We start from the raw sequence: 20016 nt of genomic DNA, 5'->3' as shown, positions 1-20016 counted from the left end.
TAATAAAAGCAGTTTCAATTTTTATAAATAATAAAATTTATCAATATTATTACTTATTATACATAAATATAATCAATAGTTGTACCGATCCGGCCATCCACAAAATATTTCAATAGTTTTGCAGCTCGCTATACATAATATATTAAAAACTAGCTGAATTACATGGGTTCGTCCGTGAATAGTCTTGTTAGAAATTGCACCATATTTATTTAATTTAAATACATTTTTTTCGCTTGTTTTTTAAAATATTAAAATTTATTATTTTTTTTTCCGTCCGTGAATCAGCATTTGAAAAATAATAATAAATTCTGTTTTTAGAAAATTTTCTTACAAAACCTATGATAATACTTTTGGGTATACTAAATTGGTGAATTTTTTATTGGTAGATAATAGAATAAATTGTGCACTTTTTTACTAATCCTTGATAAGAAGACATATATAGTTATCCATGAGCGAAACAATTATTACGTAAGTTTATGCCGACGCACTTAAAAGATTGCCCGTGTATTTAAAATAAAAGAGATAGGGGGCCCAAACGGCTCACGCCGTCCAAAATTGAAAAGGTATGGCTGGTGGTCTGTCGACGACTCTAGGAGATCAGGTGAATACTCAAGCAACCTGTTCCTCCGTGGCTTGTAACTAGCGCACATCGTTTACATACGCAGTGACCCCGAAGTAAAAAAAAATATGTAGGACAAACATTTAAATCAAACTCTTACCCACCACACATTCGGTTGTTTAAGCTACCAAAATAGATTTACTCACCCATCATCAATTTTAAATGTAGGACAATAATTGTCCTACATTAACATAGGGTTTGGCGCCACCGTAACATACGGTCCACGCGAAGGCAAGCGAAAGCCATAAGCCTCGAGTAGACCTACGCGTATTTTTCAGGATATTACTAATAACTATTATTCCAAGTTCCGACTGTAGTTTGGTAAAACATAATAGTACCTACCTATCTACGAAAAAAGAGGTTTATTTTCTTAAGACGGACACTTTTAAAAGTCTAATACAAATTTAGTTTTGTAAAAATACAATAGTTATTTGACTTACCGTTAACAATATTTTATACTTTTTACAATACAATTATTTACAAGTTTTACATTTTACATTTCGTTTTCGTATAATATTTTTCAATTTTAAATCAAGTATAATATACCTAGATAGGTAGGTATGCGTTTTACATTGGGGATAATAAGAATTATTTAATTCGATTAATTTTTATTGGTTACTAATTACATGATAATGTTATTTCGTTATTATATAGATACAATAAAATATGTGGTTTATGTGATTATTGTAATAATATAATAAAAATAATTAATTAATTAGTTATAATTTTAAGTTATCTACCTCATTTCTAACTCATTTCTTAGTCTATTAGCAGTATTAGCCTATAATATTTTTTATTTCTTATTATCTAGGTATAACGATTTTCAAGTTTCAATCATAATAGTTTAATTTTAAACTAAACTCAGGCGCTTTTTTACATAGGTTCTTCCGACTACTCTTGTCATATCCATCTCTTCTAGTCAATCGATGCGCAACGACGAGTTCAAATGCGATGATCCTTGCCAAATCATTTAGAGTATAATTATGCGCAATTGTGTTCATCAGATTTAAAACTACTGCCCGGTTTTTTGTACTTCATACCTACTTGTAACTTATTTTGTTTTTATAAAATAATCAGCTACACCGTACATTGGTTTTGATTTGACATTTATTTACAAGTACGCGCAGTACGTCAGATCTACTCAATAATTTAAGTACAATATCGTATCCTCGGCATGTATTGGAATGCATTAGTCTACGTCGTAGTATGTATCTACCTATATTGTTTTGTACAATGTAGTAAATAATAATAAAATTATTAGTAAGAACATTCAATACCTATTGTCTGCGTTATCTTATTGTTGTTTGCCTAATTACTTATGATATTCATTTTTTATGCAGTTAAAAGTAGATGGGCATATAAAATAATATTATTACTAGGAATAGGTATTTAACGAGTATTTGTAAAAATAAAAAATGCCGATAAAACGTTTTTTTGTTTCAACCTACTGATAAGTAGGTAATCAGTGTGTAGTTAGTACTTATAAGTCACAACAACAATATTGCGAATTAGTACAAAAACATCAAAAAACAATAAATTAGAATCAGGCCGGTAGATATGATACACTATTGTGGAAGTATGGAGTGAAAACTGGAAAAAGCACTTCGGTATTACTCGGTTTAGATCTTTTTTTTCGGAACGCATATCGAATAGCGAGGATTTAAATGGCCTTTCCGTTCTACATTATCAGCGGGTACGAATGACGTAGGTCGTCTGGGTCCGTGGACCAAGTGTGTGTCGGAACTAGTGTACCATCACTGCCCGTATCACGTACAAGGCCGGCCGGACCGACGGTTATAAAAATTTATCGTCAAATAATATTAAATGACAACGGTGATTAACGATTTGTATTTTGTTCCGTGTTCGACAGTCGACGGTGTAATTGAAACTGGAAAGTGTCAGCGTATTAATTTTATTTTATTCGCCGATTCGCCTGTTCATCAAATCGCGTAATCTAATAGTATAGTCCTGTCCGTAAATTCAAAGTCGCCAATAATGAAAACATTGAAAACTGTTGCGAACGAGGAAACCGATAACAATAATAAAGTGAGTTTCGGCCGTCGTTGTGATTATTGCTCGCCTGCGTGAAAATAACATTACGATAATGTTTTTTGTTATTTACATTATTTCAGGTGTCCAAGAAAGGCATGAGGAAGTTTTTGCACAATCTGCAACCTTCAAGTGGTGGCAAAGAAAATTTAGTGGGTGCTGGCAGGACACCGCAGGACATGGCGTGAGTGTTTACCGACGTTATACTTATTTGTTTTTAAAATATTTACATACTTTTTTTTTGTGAATAGGAATGATGTAAAAACTATAAAATCGGAATCGACTTTCGACAAAACAGAGGTATGCGTTAAAGAAACATCTTCTGTTCCTAAAGTGAATTCGTCTTTGTACAAAAAATTACTTACTGAAGATCTCACCTCTGTAGGTAAGTATTTAAAAACATCTCTACCATCCCGTGGAGTCAGATCAATTCTACGTTTTTGATTGTTTGTATTTGTCATAGCTGGTCCAAGTGAAAAATACTGGGAAGTTATCGCTGAACGTCGTAGAAAAGCTTTAGAAGAAGTATTAGACGCAAATGAAAAATTACAAGTCATGGTTATTGCTTTACAAGAAGAAAACATGTCTTGCAAGAAATTGATTGAAAACACTACTGAACTCGTCAATACACTTAAGGTAAAAAAATTACATTTACTGTAATTTTATCAAAGTTAAATAACAAGTTAGTCTTCGGGAATTATTACCTATAGAATGTTTAGTCCCTTAGTTCTTATTTTTTTTTTTTTATTTACCTTTTTAAAAACCTGGTGATAAGATTGTAATTATTGTAATTTTTATAATTAATAGAAAGAAAAAAAAAACTCAAAATTCAATAAATAATTTTATACTATTTTAATGTTTCTAAAGAATTTTATAAAAATATTAATAAAAATCGGGGAATCTAAATTTCTATCATTAATGTGCCAGAGGCTAAAAGTCCTGTGACTAAAATAACTTCCATTGATTAACTATCCATTCTTAATATTTACAAATTACAAAATGATTGTGAATTAATTTCTTGATGAAGTTAACACACAAGTCAGATTTTATACATCAATATTGTAATATCATATGTATGTCAATATTAATACTTTTTACATTTTGGTTGTTATCTTATAATAGTTTAATATTTATTGTAGTACAATGTTAGCTATTACAGTTATAATTTGCTTTGTGTACAATTCTGGTTTATGAAAATATTCTTCCTAAAATTTCTTTTTAATTTTGGTGTAATTTCATGTGATTAAAAGTACATACATTAAAAAGATAATTTTCCTAAATGCACATACATTTTACTCAGACTACCGGACACTTATTGCATTTATCCTCTTAATATATGGCCACTGAATATTAATTAAATAATTTGGCATTATTAAATCTTTAAGACCTTTAACCTTATTTATCATAACTATTATTTTGATGTAATCTTTTTATGTTTTATACAGCAAGTGATAAATGAGAGTCAGACTTCTGATGACGACGATGAGCCATGTAATGAACAGGGAGACAGTGGTTTGAGCACGCCAGACAGTTGTTCGAGTGTAAAACATATACATAAGAAAATGAAGACGTCGCATTCAAATAATTGCTCAGATAGCGATTAAGAAAGTTTAATTGTACCTGTATTTAAGTTCTAAGTTACTAAAATAATAATACCATAATTTATAAAAAAATATCACAAGTTTCTAGTAGGTTTATATTAATTTATTTATTTCTTTAAGGGTATTATATAGTTATGTTTAAAAGGTATTATAAGTGTTTTTTTTTTATTTCACATTCAATCATAATATAATTGTTTGATATATTACAGTTCAATATTATTCGGTAGACCAAATAGTCGTGTTTATACTGTGTAAAAAATTAATAGCCAAACATTTTGATTATGGCATCATAAAATGAATAAATGATTTTGTAAAACTAATGTAGTATTTATTCCAAAAAAAAAAATGTGTTTAATAACATACTTGTGCATGTTTTCAAATTTTAATATACATTTTCATTATATTATATTATATTATATTATATTATAAATCATTATTTTTAAGTTATTACAGTTACCGTGGTAATCATGTAGTCTCTAGATTAGGGGTGATAAATAATGACCTAATTTTAATTGCGCACAAATATATTTTTATTTTGTTATTAAATACTGTATATTTAATGTGAATTAATTCTTTATCATATTTAAATAATAAATACTTATTATAAATTTGGAATTCGCTTCCGGACATATTTTTTACTTGGGAAATAAAAATAAAAAATAGCTTGTTCTATATTTTTAATTTGTGTATTATTATATACAGCCGAGTAGATGTTTATTTCCTACAATGAATTTGATCAAATAAAAAAAGAGAAATATGTATACCGAAGGGTGGCTAGTGCCTCTTGTGTTTTTTTCATTAAAACTAACAAATATTCACTCAATGTATAAAAGAAGTTCATTGGTAAATTGGAATAAAAAAAAAGACATCAAAATATAATGTATTAGGCGAAGAAGTTAAGTCCCGATTAATATGGAAATATTATTAAAATGTTTAAAAATATATACTTTATGTTTAAACATTTCTTTTAAGTTAAGACTTTCTTTACCCTGATCTTGACAAAGTTTATTATTCATCAATTATAAATATAAACATAATAGTGACACATGATTTTTTATAAACTGATCACACAATTTTGACAATTTACCAACTTTGGTATAGATGGTAAATTAAATTGACATATTTTAATTGGTTTTCAGAAATTATAAAAAAAAATTAATTTTCTAAATAAAATATTTTTATTATTATACTTAATATTTTGTAAGTTTTTAAACATTTTATTATAAAACATTACATAAAATATTGTTATTAACTCTATGTGTTTTAGCACTAAACAATAAACTTATAATTTGAACACAAATAGTAATAAAAATTCATATACAAATTTTATAACTCAACTTTTGATTATTATAAATAGCTAAAAACCATCAAAGTCATCATAATATTCATCTTCTTCGTCATCTTTATTCCAACCTATACTGCAGTCTATCGCTTTTTTCCACATATCATACTCTGATCTTTGATCTAAAACATGAGAAATTATTATTTAATTATACTTAATTATACTTAAAAAATTTGCAATTATTTTATAAAAATTTTAAGATATCTAATTAAGTTAATACTTGCCATCTTCTGATAAAGTATGAACAAAAGTGTCACATTTAGATTTAACACTGTGCATGCTCCATATGCCAATTGCAAAGCCAGCTGCCAAAGCAGCACCTAAAGCTGTAGTTTCCACCATTTTAGGACGCACTAATTAAACAGACAAAAATAAATATTAAGTTCTATAGTTATAGCAGGTATAAAGTTGAAGTAATTTTAAATTATTCAAATAAAAATGTTGAAAATGTGACAATTTTTTTTTCAAAACAAAAAGTGTTCATGTTAATGAGTGTATTTGTATTATTGGTAAAATATTAAATTAAAAATGCGTGGAAAACTTTAAGTAGCTAGTTGGTAATTTAAATTATTTTACTGTTAAAATATTATTGGTAAAAAGTATTCATAAAATATTTTCAATATTAGAGAAGTTATAAACTAAATACATGTCATAAAATAAATTTAATTTTTTTTAGAAAACATTGAATATAATATTTTTTTTAAATAGATAAATAATCAAATTATTAATTTTAGATTTTTAGATTTATCATTAAACCAATTTTAAACTTTGCAATAAATTCAGAGAAGTAGCTCTCAACTATTTCAAGTTCAGACTACCAAATGATTTATTTAGTAGGACTATTATGGAGTTAGGTTCAAAAATATAATACTAAAAACATTTTTTTTTTTTTTTTTTTTAAATACAATATAGACTGAGGTTGAGAATTACTGATTTAGAGCACATAGAGAAATATGCAAATGCTACAATCTGTGTGCTTCAAATATTACTCTTTGATAATAATAATTTGCTTTTACTATTACAGAATTATGATTATCTATCAATTGTGTAACCAAATGAATAATTAAGTCAAGTCGAAACAATGAATACATAAAATAAATTACCAACTATAATTTTGTATACATTTTTATTTTATGTACAATTAAAATATTATGACAGTTATCAATTTTTTTTTTTTTTATGAGGATAGAGAAAATATTAAATTTTATTTGATCTAAAATATGATTTAAATAACTTACCAATAGGAATACAACAAACATTTGTGAGAATTTTCAAAAGTGCATTGCTAGTAGACATACCACCATCTACATTCAATGCTGTAATGGGATGGCCAGTGTCAGACTCCATAGATTGCATAACATCTTTTGTCTGGTAACAAATTCCTTCAAGAGTTGCTCGCATTAAATGTGCGTTTGTTGTTTCCATAGTTAACCCTGTGATTGTGCTATTTAACAAAGAAGACGATTAAATTAAATTAATTCAGGTTTTACTTTTAAAATGTTGAATTCACGAAGGTAAAATTATTTCTAAATTCTTATAAAAACAATACAAATAGTACGACATATTTTGTTTTAAATTAATTAATTAAATCAATTTATTGCTTTTCATGTAGAAAAAAATCAATATGTAAACAAATAAAATAAAATAGGCATGTATTCAACAGTGACTGAGTTATTACAAAAAAATAAATATTTTATTTATTGTTATCATATTACTAACCCACGTGCATCACTTTTCCAGTATGGTGCATAAAGTCCAGAAAAAGCAGGAACAAAATGAATGCCATTTGTATCATCCACACTTTCAGCCATTTCCTCCATGTTCTTGAAATTTTCTACGATACCGAGATTATCTTTCAACCATTTAGTAGCAGATCCAGCCACAGCCACAGATCCTTCCAATGCATAAATGGGATCGGTGTGTTTCCCCATTTTGTAAGCCACAGTAGTTAAAAGACCGTGAGTAGAAATTACCGGCTGAATAAAAAAAATAGATTATCATTTTTTAAATATGAGAGAATCAAAAATAATTTAGTCACGAGTTATAATCATGCACGAGTTTTCAGACAGTTTTTGAAGTAGTATGGAAATTGAGTCTAGCATATTATTTTTTTTAAACACAATAATTTATCATCTTTTTAATAAAATACCAATATAATTTATGTTAAAACGAGCTAAGTTAAATTAATATTTAAATATTAAATGTCGTTATTCTCTTGAGTTTTTTTTTTTTTTTAATTTTGAATTTAAACAATTAAAATAAATTATGCTTACCTTACGACCAGTATTGTACAATAGAAAACACCCAGTTCCAAACGTACATTTTGCTTGGCCTGCCAAGAAACACATCTGACCCATAAGTGCACCTTGCTGATCACCAATGCACTATACCAATATATAAATAATGAAAAAAATAAATAAATGAGAATGTACAAAGAAGGTAATATGAACTCTAAAATTAAAAGTAATTCTTTTATTACCCCGGATATTGGTGTTTCTTTAAGTGGTCCATCGGTCATATGACCATACACTTCTGAACAGCTTCGTATTTCCGGAAATAACAGTCCATTTGGTATTTCAAAAAAGCTGAAATTTAATTGAAATAAATTACAATAACATTATTCATAGTAAAAATATTATAACACCTTCATATTCATACTTAATTAATTAACCTAACTAACAGAAATAATAAAGAAAGAAGAATCAATTTACTTTGCATTTTAAGATACTTAAAGTTCAACATCTTCATCACTAAATTATTTTAAGCAGTTTTAGGATAATAGAAACAAAATTAAACTTAGAAAATATTTAATAGAAAAAAAAGTTGAAATTAAAATATTTTAAGTAAATAAACGAATATGATCCTCTTAATAATCAAAACTTCAAAATAAAACAATTTATATATAAACATAAATACTATAAAATTAATATTAAAATCTATCTAAACTTAAGATTCTTTAAAAAATATACATAGTCAATCAAAGCCTTATCCCATCTTAATGAGTGGATATTCATCAGCATGGTCCGAGAAGCATTAGTAACATCAGTCATATGAACGCCACCATTTACACCACCTGTGAGATTCTACAAATAGAAAGTAAAAAATGACCTTAAAGAAAACAACAGTCAGCACAATTGGTTTTTTCTAAGATTGTGTATAATATACTAAATAATAAATCAAAACTAATACTTAAGAGGTATCTTAATAGTTTTTACATAATGCTGCTGTATATTTTTTAAAATTTTATTCATAATAAAAAAATAAAATAAATAAAACATGTTTTTTTTAATTATTTATACATTATTGTTTTTTTTTTTTTTATAGAGCTAAGCTTTTATACAAAAAATATCCATAAATAATTTCAATTAATTTAAAAATTACAAAACTTTTTAATTGCAAATCAATAAGTGTAGTTAAAACTGATTATGTATAATTTTAAAAACATACTACTGATTTATTGACTTTGTTTACAGAGAAATGTGTTTGTCTTGTTAAATCAATACAATTCTCAAGTGAAACCAAAATAAACAGTATAGTCGAATGTAATTATTAATATTTTATTTTTATGAATTTTTTTATCTGAAATTAAAAAGAATAATAATATTACATATTATGTTATGTATAATTTATGGTTTTTGTACACATTAGAGACCCATAAAATAAACAAAATATTATTTTAAATTATAAACAAAACTGTTAATAGTATATAAGCAGTTAGATATCAACAGTTTTACTGAAAATTTTATAAACACAGTTGAAAAAAAAACAGATGACCAGATGTCCCCTTGTTTATTACTAGATAAGAATAAATAGAATACTGTTCAGAAGTTCAGTTTTATCAGGAAAAGAAAATGTGGACTGTGGAGTCATAAACCAAACTTGTGAGTTTTATATTTATTTAGTTTAATTTTTGATTTATTCGATACTTAGTATAATATCTAATACTAAATAATTGTCAATATCAATATGACAAATTTTTAATTGATCAAACGTTGATGGTGGCAAGCAACATAAACAAGAAGTGTAATTCATTATTTGGGATTGGATTTATATGGATTAGCATATTTTTACTGATCAATTGTATTGTATGATAAGTAAGCATAAAACTAGTTTGGTAGAAATGTGTTTCAAATGACAAATTCTTTTAAGTATATTTCAACATTTTACAATTTTTAGGTCATTCTTGTAAAATATTACATAATTTTATAATTTTTAAAAATTGACGTAATATTTCAACAAAATAAAAAGTATAGATTTTGATGAAAACTGTCAATTTAGTAAAACTAATATAGTTAAATTTAAAATCTACCTACCCAATTAATACTGTAAGCTATACTTTTTTTAGAAATTATTATTAGATATATAGTTGTAATATGTATTTTATTAGTAGTAAATAAGAATAAAAGTTATATATATATAAATTTATTTTAAAACAATTTTTTTTATTAAATATACCTTATAGAATTTTCAGTCTATCAACATAAATATTTCAGAGCAGGTATTATTATTAGTATTTTAAGTACAAATAAATCCAAGCCCTGCTTGTTAATAAAAATAAAAATTAATAAATATTAACAGTTAGTTACAAGATTTATTTGCTTGTCCAACATTTAATAGAATAGAATATGTTATAACTTATTGTATTAAGTTTTAATCTTCATAGTTTTTATAACATACAAATTAAGGTGTTTGAAAATGTTTGTGAATTCATACCAATGTTAAATTGATTTGTATTAGAATAAAAATTTATTAGATTTGATAGTTTATTTAGGTTATTAGTTATTACCCAAATTAGCCATGAATCCATTGTACCAAACATACACCTCTCTTCTTTAATAGCCTTTGAAACTTCAGGTACATTTTCTATTAACCACACTAATTTGAATACACTGAAGTATGGATTCATTGTTAAACCACATTTGAATTGTAAATGCCTATTAGAAAATTTACAAAAAAAAAAACATAAGCAAATATTAGTATTAGCATAAGAACTTAGATAAAATTATATGACAATATGTATACTTTTGTTATGTTGTTATCTGATAGTATTAATCTTAAAATGAAAAATAAAAGAGATGAATAGTAAATAATGCAAAATTTAAATTTAAATAGAACAGTGTTAAGTTTATTAAACAAAATTATGTTAACTAATTCCAACGAAATAGTGTCTAGAAATATTAGTTAAATAAAAATATATTAAATCAAGACAAGAGTTTTAATACCATGATTGGCCCAGAAAGTTTGAAAAACTATTTTTTTATGATAGCGCATAATAATATGTTGTTCTATTTAAATACTAACTTACCTTTTTTGTTCATCTGGTGTATGACAGTTAGGAATTCTTTTATTCATGAATCTATCAACTATTGGTTGTGTCCTCATGTCCATCCATACTAAAATAATTTTAGTTATTTAAAATTTATATTTTGTTAATTTAAAATAAAAATGTATACGGTTCAGAAGTTATAGGAGCTAAAAGGGGCAAATTATGCAAGCAAATAACAAATATACACAAGAAAAAGAAACATTATACAATTTAGACAAAAAATACTAAATATGGAAAAAAAATGTAATAGAAATTTTTAACATATTATGGAAAATAGGTTTGCAGTTTGATATCTACTAAACTGAAAAGTTTTTTTTAAAATATTAAATATGTATAGTATGTGTATGAAAACCAATAAAAAATTTTTTTAAACTAACTTTTTCCCTAAAATTTATAAAATATGTAAAATATTCATTTCAAATGTTTGATTTTTAAGCTCAAAATTGTATTACTTGATTTGCTATAAATTGAAAGCATATAGAACAATATATAACTTCTAAAACTCCTAAAGCCTACTTATTATTAATTGTATTTACTAAGAGTTACAAAAATGTACTTACTTATAGCATTGTGTAATGGTTTTCCTGTATGCTTGTCCCACACTAAAGTAGTTTCTCGTTGATTTGTCACACCTATCGCAGCAATAGCCGAAAGTGATATGTTCATCGTTTTGAGTTTTTCGCATGTTACAGCTACAGTTTCTTTGACTTTCATTAGAATTTCTTCTGGATCTTGTTCTACCCATCCTTCATTCAAGGTTATGTTAGTTGTACTCATTTGATGGCTAGCTACTGGCAAGTGAGTTTTAGAAGAAAAAACCTACAAAATATATAATTTTATACAATTTCTTTTTTTTAGTAAATAGTCCTATAGCAGTAGTAAGCAATTTGTAAACTATTTAATTCTTCAGTATTATTTTAATATATATTAAATCAAACAATAATTAGGTTAATTTAAAGGCCTTGTAAAAATATTAGTTAAGTATATTAATTTTATTACTATTATATTTAATACATACCAAAAAACGTGTACTGCTAGTGCCTTCATCAATAGCACCAACAAATGTTTCTTCAGCAGCAGACATCTTTAATATAAATTAATGTAACATAATAAATTATTAGTATTTAACATATTAGAACGGTAAAAATATTTTTAATTTATACTGTACCGATTTTTGTGTATTATTTTTCTTATAACAGATTAAATTATGTATTTTGGACATTGTAACTGGTTATGGACGTTGATCTAACTGATATTATAAACAAAACAAACATGAATTAGAATGTGTATTCTTATTTTTTACAAAATTATTAACCAAAGAATATAATACAAAATTATTTAATATTATGTATTTTAAAGCCAATGACAATAAAAAGAAATATTAAAATAATTGACCAATATAAATTTATATATATATGCATATGCATATGAAGATTTCTTGAAGTATTCGATTCCAATAATGTTTAGGTCAGAAATAATGATAAACTGTAATTAATATAATGTTGTGTATCATACTGTTATCATATGAATAATGGTCCTACAATATAATTGTATATATATAATAATAATAATGCTCATATTATTTAATTACCAATAATTAAAATATAATTAGTATTAATTATACCAAACTATTAATTTTATATACTATAAAATAATTGTTGAAATTGTATTTTAATATGAAAATACTATAAGGATACACAAATTCCTATCGATATTAAACAACGTCATATTATTTAATGACCAAATCAATTTGGATGCATGTTTCTTTTTCTTCATTGTTACCATTTATTTTTATTTTTATAGATGATTTAAATTCATTTATTAAAACATCATTGGAAAATAACCATAATATAATGCAAATTATACAAAATGCAAAGTTTTTGATCTACGTGTATTAAAGACGATTATTTTAGAACCAAGGCTGTTGAAAATACACGAATAAAACAATAGTGTGCAAGACGTTATGAAACACTGATTGTTTTTTTAAATCGACCATCACTCCAAACAATCTCTGTCATACAGACAATCACTTAACATTCAATGAACCAACAGTGCTACTAGCAAACAGTCCCCTCGACACGATCGATCCGTTCAATTTCAGTAGGGAAATGTTAAAAGAATCAATTTCGTTAACTCGACTCGACATCAGGGTCAGAGTCCCAAGACCGATCGAGAATCACATCCACAGCATATTATTCGTTCTACTGAGCAATTTGAATCGAACGTTACAGAGGCCAACGAGGACATATCGATTGGTAATAACGGTATTGCAATGAAACGATACTCACGCGAAGAATATGAAACAACGATGCGGCGTACCGACTGTTAGGTGCCCGGTCTGTGATGGCGACGGCGTACGCGAAACACGCTCGAGAAAAAGATTTGGGAAACAGACGTGGAGTCAGACCAAACTAATATCTCCATGTACTCAGCGATTGCCAGTGGACTATTCGCGCTCGGCGTTTCGGCGACGATTGAACGGTAATTCAACAGCTCACTGGTTTCACCTCACTCGCTCTCGTCACGACGACGAATGTCACCGCTAGTGAAAATAAAAACTCGGTGTCTCACTGTCTCCGTCACGACGACAATACCTTCCAAATAATAATAATAATAATAATAATAGTAATAATAATAATAATAATAATAACAGAAGGAGCCGTCTGCAGTCTGCAGTACCAGTACGGTACCTATTGAAAAAAATAGTATAACACACAGTCACACAATTGTATTCGTCGGCCCGGTGGTCGTGTTTTAGTTTTCTTTTTTTCTCTCTCACCACCGAGTACCAACCTCGGTTATCTGCGCGCGTAGATGTAAGATTATAAGATAACCGCGCTTACGGCTTCGTTCGCGACGGCTGTTGTCGTGTATTGTCGTGTCCAGTGTTGAATAATATAATATTAAAATATCATACAATATTCTCCATCGACGTGTTACCAATGTAACTTATCTACCGTCTCCAGGTATTGAATAATAATAATAATAATAACAATAATAATATTATTGTAACGAACACGACGCGACGATATTATTATTATTATTATTATTATTTATTGTTGTCCGCGACGACAAAGAAACTTAAGAAACGCGGACGATGTGGGTTCATAGATCCGCCTGGCGTAGAATAATATTAAATATTATTTCGTGGAGGAATTCCGTACGCGTTTATCGGCTTGAAGAAATGCACGATTTGATGGGTATACGGAAAAAATCAAAAAAAAAAAAAAACCATAATATTACCGTACGATGTTCGATTCAATCACAGCGGATGATGAACTATAACAATAATATCGTGTGCCATGTCGTTATGCGATATAAACCCCGATGGATTTATTAAATCGTTGCCAATCATAATGCCGCGATCGCGCTATAACCGTAGGTAATTAACTCGGCAAACGTTTATTTATTAATCATGTATTATCTATGGCGGCTATAGTGCAGTAATCATTCTAGTTTTCGTGGATTTATCAGCTCTGGTCTTCGTGGATTTATCAACGTGATAGTGCGGATCGTGAAAACAAAACAAACGATAATAACATTAATAACACGACCATTTGGGTGTTATGTTTCCGTCGGATAACAATTATTATGAATTATGATGTGATTGAAGCCACTCTTTTTTAAATTCGAAAACTGTAACGATTTCGAATTTGCGACGAAATATACTACTTGGCACTAACGCACGAAGACGGTTGATGTGAATCCAACGTTATGGACACAAAAATGATGACTTCAGATTATATTTCCAAGTATATGAATTTGTTGAGTAAGCAACTGCACAACGATCAAAAAGCTTTGGCTCCCTTTAGGGTTTCTATTTTGTAAGTATCGTCTCAAAAATAATAATATTAAGTATAACTTATAGCAATCTGAAAATTCTTCACTAGATAACTATTAAACAACGTAATAAAAATTCTGTCGGTATAGGTAATGTAATGCTAGGTTTAATACATTTTGTGCCAAAAATATTAATAGTTTGAAAGAAATTGTTTATTCGCATATTTATTGTTTGATTCTTAAATTGGATAAACATAGTTTAAATACATATTTCTATTTCATCTAATTTTTTTTCTGATATCTGTTTATAGTTAATACAAAACATGTTTTGAGATTTGATACATAGTTATACAAATTTTAATTAGTAGATACTTTTAAAAGAATTTGTTAGTATTTTAGCATTTGTTAGAGACTTAATACTAGTAAATTCCATTAATTTAAGTTTAAATTAAAATTTATATTAAAAAAAAATGTCGTGAAGAAACTTGATTTGATAGTATTAAATTCAAATTTTATAAATATTGGTATTAATAATTTCTCTCAATAGATAGATTTTGTAATAATATTTTACAAATTTACAAGTCTTGTGAATTAACTTTGTAGTAAAAAACCTTTGAGGACGTTATACTCGCATGCGTTGTTTCTGTCTTACTAACATACCAATATTTCGATTTAGCAGTTTTGTATTATTAGCTTTAATATTAGAGTGAATTGAAGTATTATAAAATTTAAAAGTAAGAACATTATCAGTGTTCTTTTATAAAATATTCATCTAAAAGCTAAAACTAATTCAGAACTATGTATAAATAATATTAAACATGTTAACCTATCATAGTATGAATACATTAATAATACATTAAATAAAATATTATTTACTTATATCTATGTACAAACATACAAGCTTGAATATATTCAAGACAATATATTGCAAAACAATTCTTTTGTAACACCTAAAGTGTTGCAAGTGCTATGTTAACAACACTAATATTACATTATTACTTTCATGAAATATCTGCCTGGGGAGATCCATATGAAATTAATTTTAAAACACATAGTACAACTACTCAAAATAAAAATAAAACTATATTTTACAAATACTGATTTATTCAATAATAAATACAACTTACCAAAAATAACTCAATTATATGTAAAAGCAACTTTGTTACAATTAATAGAAATATTTAAAAAATTATTTTATGTTAAAGAAAGTTAATTATAAAATGCATTTTTATTCAATAGTTACCTGTTCCCTTCATTAATATAAGCTTTAACTTCATTTTTTTTTAGATGTTCTCAGCACAATCAGAACAGTCAACTAGATGAAATCAAATCTATGTACACAGAAAATTGTTGTCAATATTGTTTAACACCTTGGAAGTATGGCAATTTTGTTTTAAAAACTCTTCCAAAGCGAAAATATAAAAATGGCAAAATTCATAAGAAACATTCTACAGCATTTAATATGGTAAAATTTGATAAATATGATTTATTATAACAATAATATATTGATTTATTAAATAATTGTTTTAGATAATGAAATGTTTGGTGTGTTTAAATAAAACCCGTTCAGTGTATAAGAAGAATAAAATATCAAATGAAAAAGCTACGGAAAAATTGCCAAAAGTTTCAACTCTAAATGAAAGCATTGACATAACATCAAAAACCAAAGAAAAAGTTGAAACAAAGGTTGAAAAAAAACCAAAGAAAAAAAAGAGAACCTTGTATGCTGGCTTAAACCCATTAGTTTTTAAGAATTTAAATAAGAACATACCAAAAAAAAAAAAAAACATAACAATGAACTTATGATAATGATTACAAATAAAATCTTTTACGTAATTAAAACGTCTAGTAGTTTATTTTAATAACATAAATCATGATATATAACACTTTTAAAAATATTGGCTAAATTTTTAGTTAAAAATTCAAAATTAATTTATATTATTTATTATGTAATTTATTTAGGTGAACTCCTAAACAATACCTTTTTTTTTTTTACTTGTACTTAAATAAGGGTCTATATTTTAGATCTTTTTTTTATTTACTTAATTTTTATTTCCACAATCTGTTACATACATTTTGAACAATAAGTGAAATTGATGAATTTGATAATTATGGCATGAAGGAAGGATTAAAGATACCTTCCAGTGAAGGCACTTTTACAGATATTTTAGATCTATATATCTAAAGTTAGTTACCTTCTTCCTATAGTATAACTATTGGAAAATTGTATATAATTGATAGTTATGATATCATTAGTGATAGTTTCTTGTTGAAATTTCTAAATATATTTTAAATGTAGGTAAATTAGTTTTTTTGGACTATCAAAAAAAATTCTAGAGATAATAAAATACCACTTATGATTTTGATTACAGTTGCTGATCGATGTATATTTCTTATTTTCCAATAATAGATTATTTTTAAAATTTTAATTGATATCATAAAGTATTTATGTTTTAAAATATTTATTTTTCTTTGTAGATAATTTACATTGTTATATGTTTTTGTATTACAAATAAATACTACAATAGTATTTAAAATCAAATGTAAAATCGTTTGTATTACTGAGAAGAAGAAACACAAATACTTAATAAAAAATAAAATAAAAAAATAGGTTAAATAGTTTTCTAAATTAAAATATTTGTATTTGTTATACCCAAGCAAATAGTTTTGTAAATATCTGTGTTTTGTAACTTAATAAAAATACATTTATTTTACTAAACATATTTCAAAAAATGTTTAAATAAAATTCCTCTTTACTCTGCTAGGTATAGTAAGAAATAATTGTACCCACCTAAATTTCTTAAATATTTTATTTTATTAATTTAAGTATTTATAAAGTACTCTTATATTCTACTTGGGTGACCATAAATGCCATAACTCATAAGTAATTTGATTGAAAAATAAAATGTTAATTAAGCATTGGTGATTTGTGAATGAATGCATTAGATATTAATTATTTTATTGACACTGAGAACATTTTTCTTTTGCTTTTAGACTAGAAATTTGTTTTAGAATGCAACAAGTTAAATTATTAAAAGTAAATTTTATGAAATGATTTTTTTTTCAATGGTAGAACTACATTGGAATAAATCATTTACACAATACTTACCTTATGTGTAATGACTTTATGGGAATATAAATTAAAAAAAGATGCATATAATTTATTTAATTTTAGAATTCTTCAGAACTTAATATATGGATTGTATATTCTTAAAGTTTTAATTATATAGACTTACAAAATTTTCATTATATTTTTGGTAAAGTTGTTCACATGATAAATTAGTAGAAAAAGTTATATTTTTGTATATATAAATTTTTTTTTTTTAATGTCATTATTGATGTGTTTTTAAAATGATTTTTAAGTTCAAATATCTTTACTTTGATTAAATTAAAAATAATGATCTTAACATACTTATTTCGACCTAAAAATTATGAAAAAAAAAAAATAAATATAGAATTAATTGAACAATCTATTGTATGATACCCGCCTATATTACATAACTTTTAAAAACTTATTTTATTTTTATTATTTAGGTAATTACTACTTATTATATTTTAGAAAATTTACTTTTTTTGTGTCTTGATTGCTGTTTTATGATCATTTTTTTACTTTTTTAATCTTCATTATTGAAACAGACAAATAATCTATTTAATTTTGAAGATTTTATAAATAATAATAATAATTATTTACTAAATAAAAATTACCTATCTATACATTAATAAATTAATAAAAACTAATTTGAATTTATTTTAAAATTCATCAAAAACCTTATTTTTATCACAATAATTTTTATATTTACAATTCTATGTTTTTATTTATGATTTATAATTTTCAAATATTGGTTTAAGTTAAGAACAATAGACAAAATAGATAATTAATGAATAGGGAATAAATAAATTAACACTATAAAAGTAAACTATGTCTAGTAAAAAGTACTCAAGTATTACAGAATATGCATTACATAGAATAAGTACCAATTTATTCAATAATTAATTGTATTTTATTAGGTATTGTATTAGGTAACAATACTACATATTTTGTTAAATTATAAGAGAGAGGCTTGTTGATTGTTGCTATACTTAGATTAAGTTAGGTTGTGTAGATCAAATGAAAAATATTTGTTTTCTAAAAAAACCATGTTTGTAAATTGTATAAAATTAATATTGTTGGTAATCTAATAAGTCAATAATGTTAGTATTTCTAAAGGTAGGAAAGCTTATGAAAAATCCACATGAGTTAGTCAAGTCAATGTTTAAAATGTTAAGTTACAATTTGTATAGTCTCCAAATAGTTGATTTAACTCTATAAATTTAAAGTTTAAAGTTAAAATAAAGAAAAATATTAAATAAATTTAATGTAAAAAAATGTCATAAGATTTAAGTAATATTAATTTAGTTTAACATACTTATCTACAATTATTGTTCACCTCAAGTTAATTGAAAATGCCAAGTTATTAAAATGAACAATTAATTTAGTTAAAGTATTATCTTCATTTTAAAAATAACTAAATACTAAATAATAATTTGGATAAAAAGCTTAAAAAAATATTATTTTTTAATTTTTTAAGGTTTAGCTTTATCTAGTTGATGCCATTCTTTATATTTTTTAAATATTATTATCAAATAACTAGGTATCAATATAACAATAAACAAATCTTGGGAAAAATTTGGTAGTAAAATAGTCCTTGAAAAAAGTCTGGTATAAACAGAACAATATTTAAAATAATTTATTTAAAAAGAATGTTTAATTATTATAATCATCAGATCATTATTTATGTACTAAAAATCAAATTAATTATTCATATAAAAACTATTTATTTATTTATTTAATATTAAACGGGTTACAAGTACAATTATGAGAATAATATTAGTAATAATATGGTAATAATAGTAGTAATAGTAATAATAATATACATACAATAACAAATATGTTTATGGAAGAGATAGTAAACTAATAATAATAATTATTGAAATAAACATAATGGTTATTATGCACACATAATATTTAAATGTATATAATAATTTTTATTAATTTAGTGTTGTCTTATAAATTATAAAAAATTCAATAATTATGATTTTTATCTAAATCTTGTCCTAATGGCTAATATTATGACTTATTTTATATAAGAATTTTTACACTGTAATAGAATGATTCCTATTCTTTGGCATAAAGTAACCAGTTGGATTTGTGTATAGAATTTTGTTATTTTTTTTACAGGCTCATCTATCCTATGACAGCTAGTTTCGCATTATCTGTTGCTATTTAAAATCTATTTTTTTATATGAGTGTTTAAGTATA

At 25.4% G+C, this 20016-nt stretch overlaps 3 protein-coding genes across 3 annotated transcripts; 2 read left to right on the top strand and 1 right to left on the bottom strand.

The window, feature by feature from the left end:
• The first annotated feature begins 2415 nt into the window (after nt 1–2415).
• LOC112591299 (geminin-like) lies at nt 2416–4381 on the top strand. Its single transcript, XM_025335073.1, has 5 exons — nt 2416–2665; nt 2752–2852; nt 2920–3053; nt 3132–3304; nt 4114–4381. Exons 1-5 carry the CDS (start codon nt 2615–2617, stop codon nt 4270–4272), a joined length of 618 nt encoding a protein of 205 aa, XP_025190858.1. The 5' UTR covers nt 2416–2614; the 3' UTR covers nt 4273–4381.
• A 1122-nt stretch (nt 4382–5503) lies between these two features.
• On the bottom strand, nt 5504–14161 carry LOC112591286 (glycerol kinase-like). Its single transcript, XM_025335051.1, has 14 exons — nt 13628–14161; nt 13226–13531; nt 12106–12186; nt 11956–12021; nt 11498–11756; nt 10917–11004; nt 10398–10545; nt 8585–8694; nt 8091–8196; nt 7885–7995; nt 7331–7587; nt 6850–7055; nt 5836–5964; nt 5504–5733 (listed from the first exon to the last, which is right to left on the bottom strand). The coding sequence occupies exons 3-14, from the start codon at nt 12157–12159 to the stop codon at nt 5627–5629; spliced, it is 1641 nt and encodes a 546-aa protein (XP_025190836.1). The 5' UTR covers nt 12160–12186; nt 13226–13531; nt 13628–14161; the 3' UTR covers nt 5504–5626.
• A 473-nt stretch (nt 14162–14634) lies between these two features.
• LOC112591287 lies at nt 14635–16529 on the top strand. Its single transcript, XM_025335052.1, has 3 exons — nt 14635–14761; nt 16005–16182; nt 16248–16529. The coding sequence occupies exons 1-3, from the start codon at nt 14652–14654 to the stop codon at nt 16521–16523; spliced, it is 564 nt and encodes a 187-aa protein (XP_025190837.1). The 5' UTR covers nt 14635–14651; the 3' UTR covers nt 16524–16529.
• The last annotated feature ends 3487 nt before the right edge of the window (nt 16530–20016 follow it).

Source organism: Melanaphis sacchari, unplaced genomic scaffold, assembly GCF_002803265.2.
Source record: "Melanaphis sacchari strain LSU unplaced genomic scaffold, SCAv2.0 Contig130_pilon_pilon, whole genome shotgun sequence".
Taxonomy (NCBI): Eukaryota; Metazoa; Arthropoda; class Insecta; order Hemiptera; family Aphididae; genus Melanaphis; species Melanaphis sacchari.
This window is presented reverse-complemented; position numbering and strand designations above follow the sequence as displayed.

Bases quoted from the DNA above. Each gene is read 5' to 3' on its own strand.
- LOC112591287 (XM_025335052.1), top strand. From the start codon at position 14,652: ATGGACACAAAAATGATGACTTCAGATTATATTTCCAAGTATATGAAT. The intron at 14,762-16,004 runs GTAAGTATCGTC...ATTTTTTTTTAG, and splicing joins CCCTTTAGGGTTTCTATTTT to ATGTTCTCAGCACAATCAGA. The intron at 16,183-16,247 runs GTAAAATTTGAT...TAATTGTTTTAG, and splicing joins ATTCTACAGCATTTAATATG to ATAATGAAATGTTTGGTGTG.
- LOC112591286 (XM_025335051.1), bottom strand. From the start codon at position 12,159: ATGTCCAAAATACATAATTTAATCTGTTATAAGAAAAATAATACACAA. The intron at 11,757-11,955 runs GTATGTATTAAA...TATATTTTGTAG, and splicing joins CTAGCAGTACACGTTTTTTG to GTTTTTTCTTCTAAAACTCA. The intron at 11,005-11,497 runs GTAAGTACATTT...AAATTATTTTAG, and splicing joins ACCATTACACAATGCTATAA to TATGGATGGACATGAGGACA.
- LOC112591299 (XM_025335073.1), top strand. From the start codon at position 2,615: ATGAAAACATTGAAAACTGTTGCGAACGAGGAAACCGATAACAATAAT. The intron at 2,666-2,751 runs GTGAGTTTCGGC...ACATTATTTCAG, and splicing joins AAACCGATAACAATAATAAA to GTGTCCAAGAAAGGCATGAG. The intron at 2,853-2,919 runs GTGAGTGTTTAC...TTTTGTGAATAG, and splicing joins AGGACACCGCAGGACATGGC to GAATGATGTAAAAACTATAA.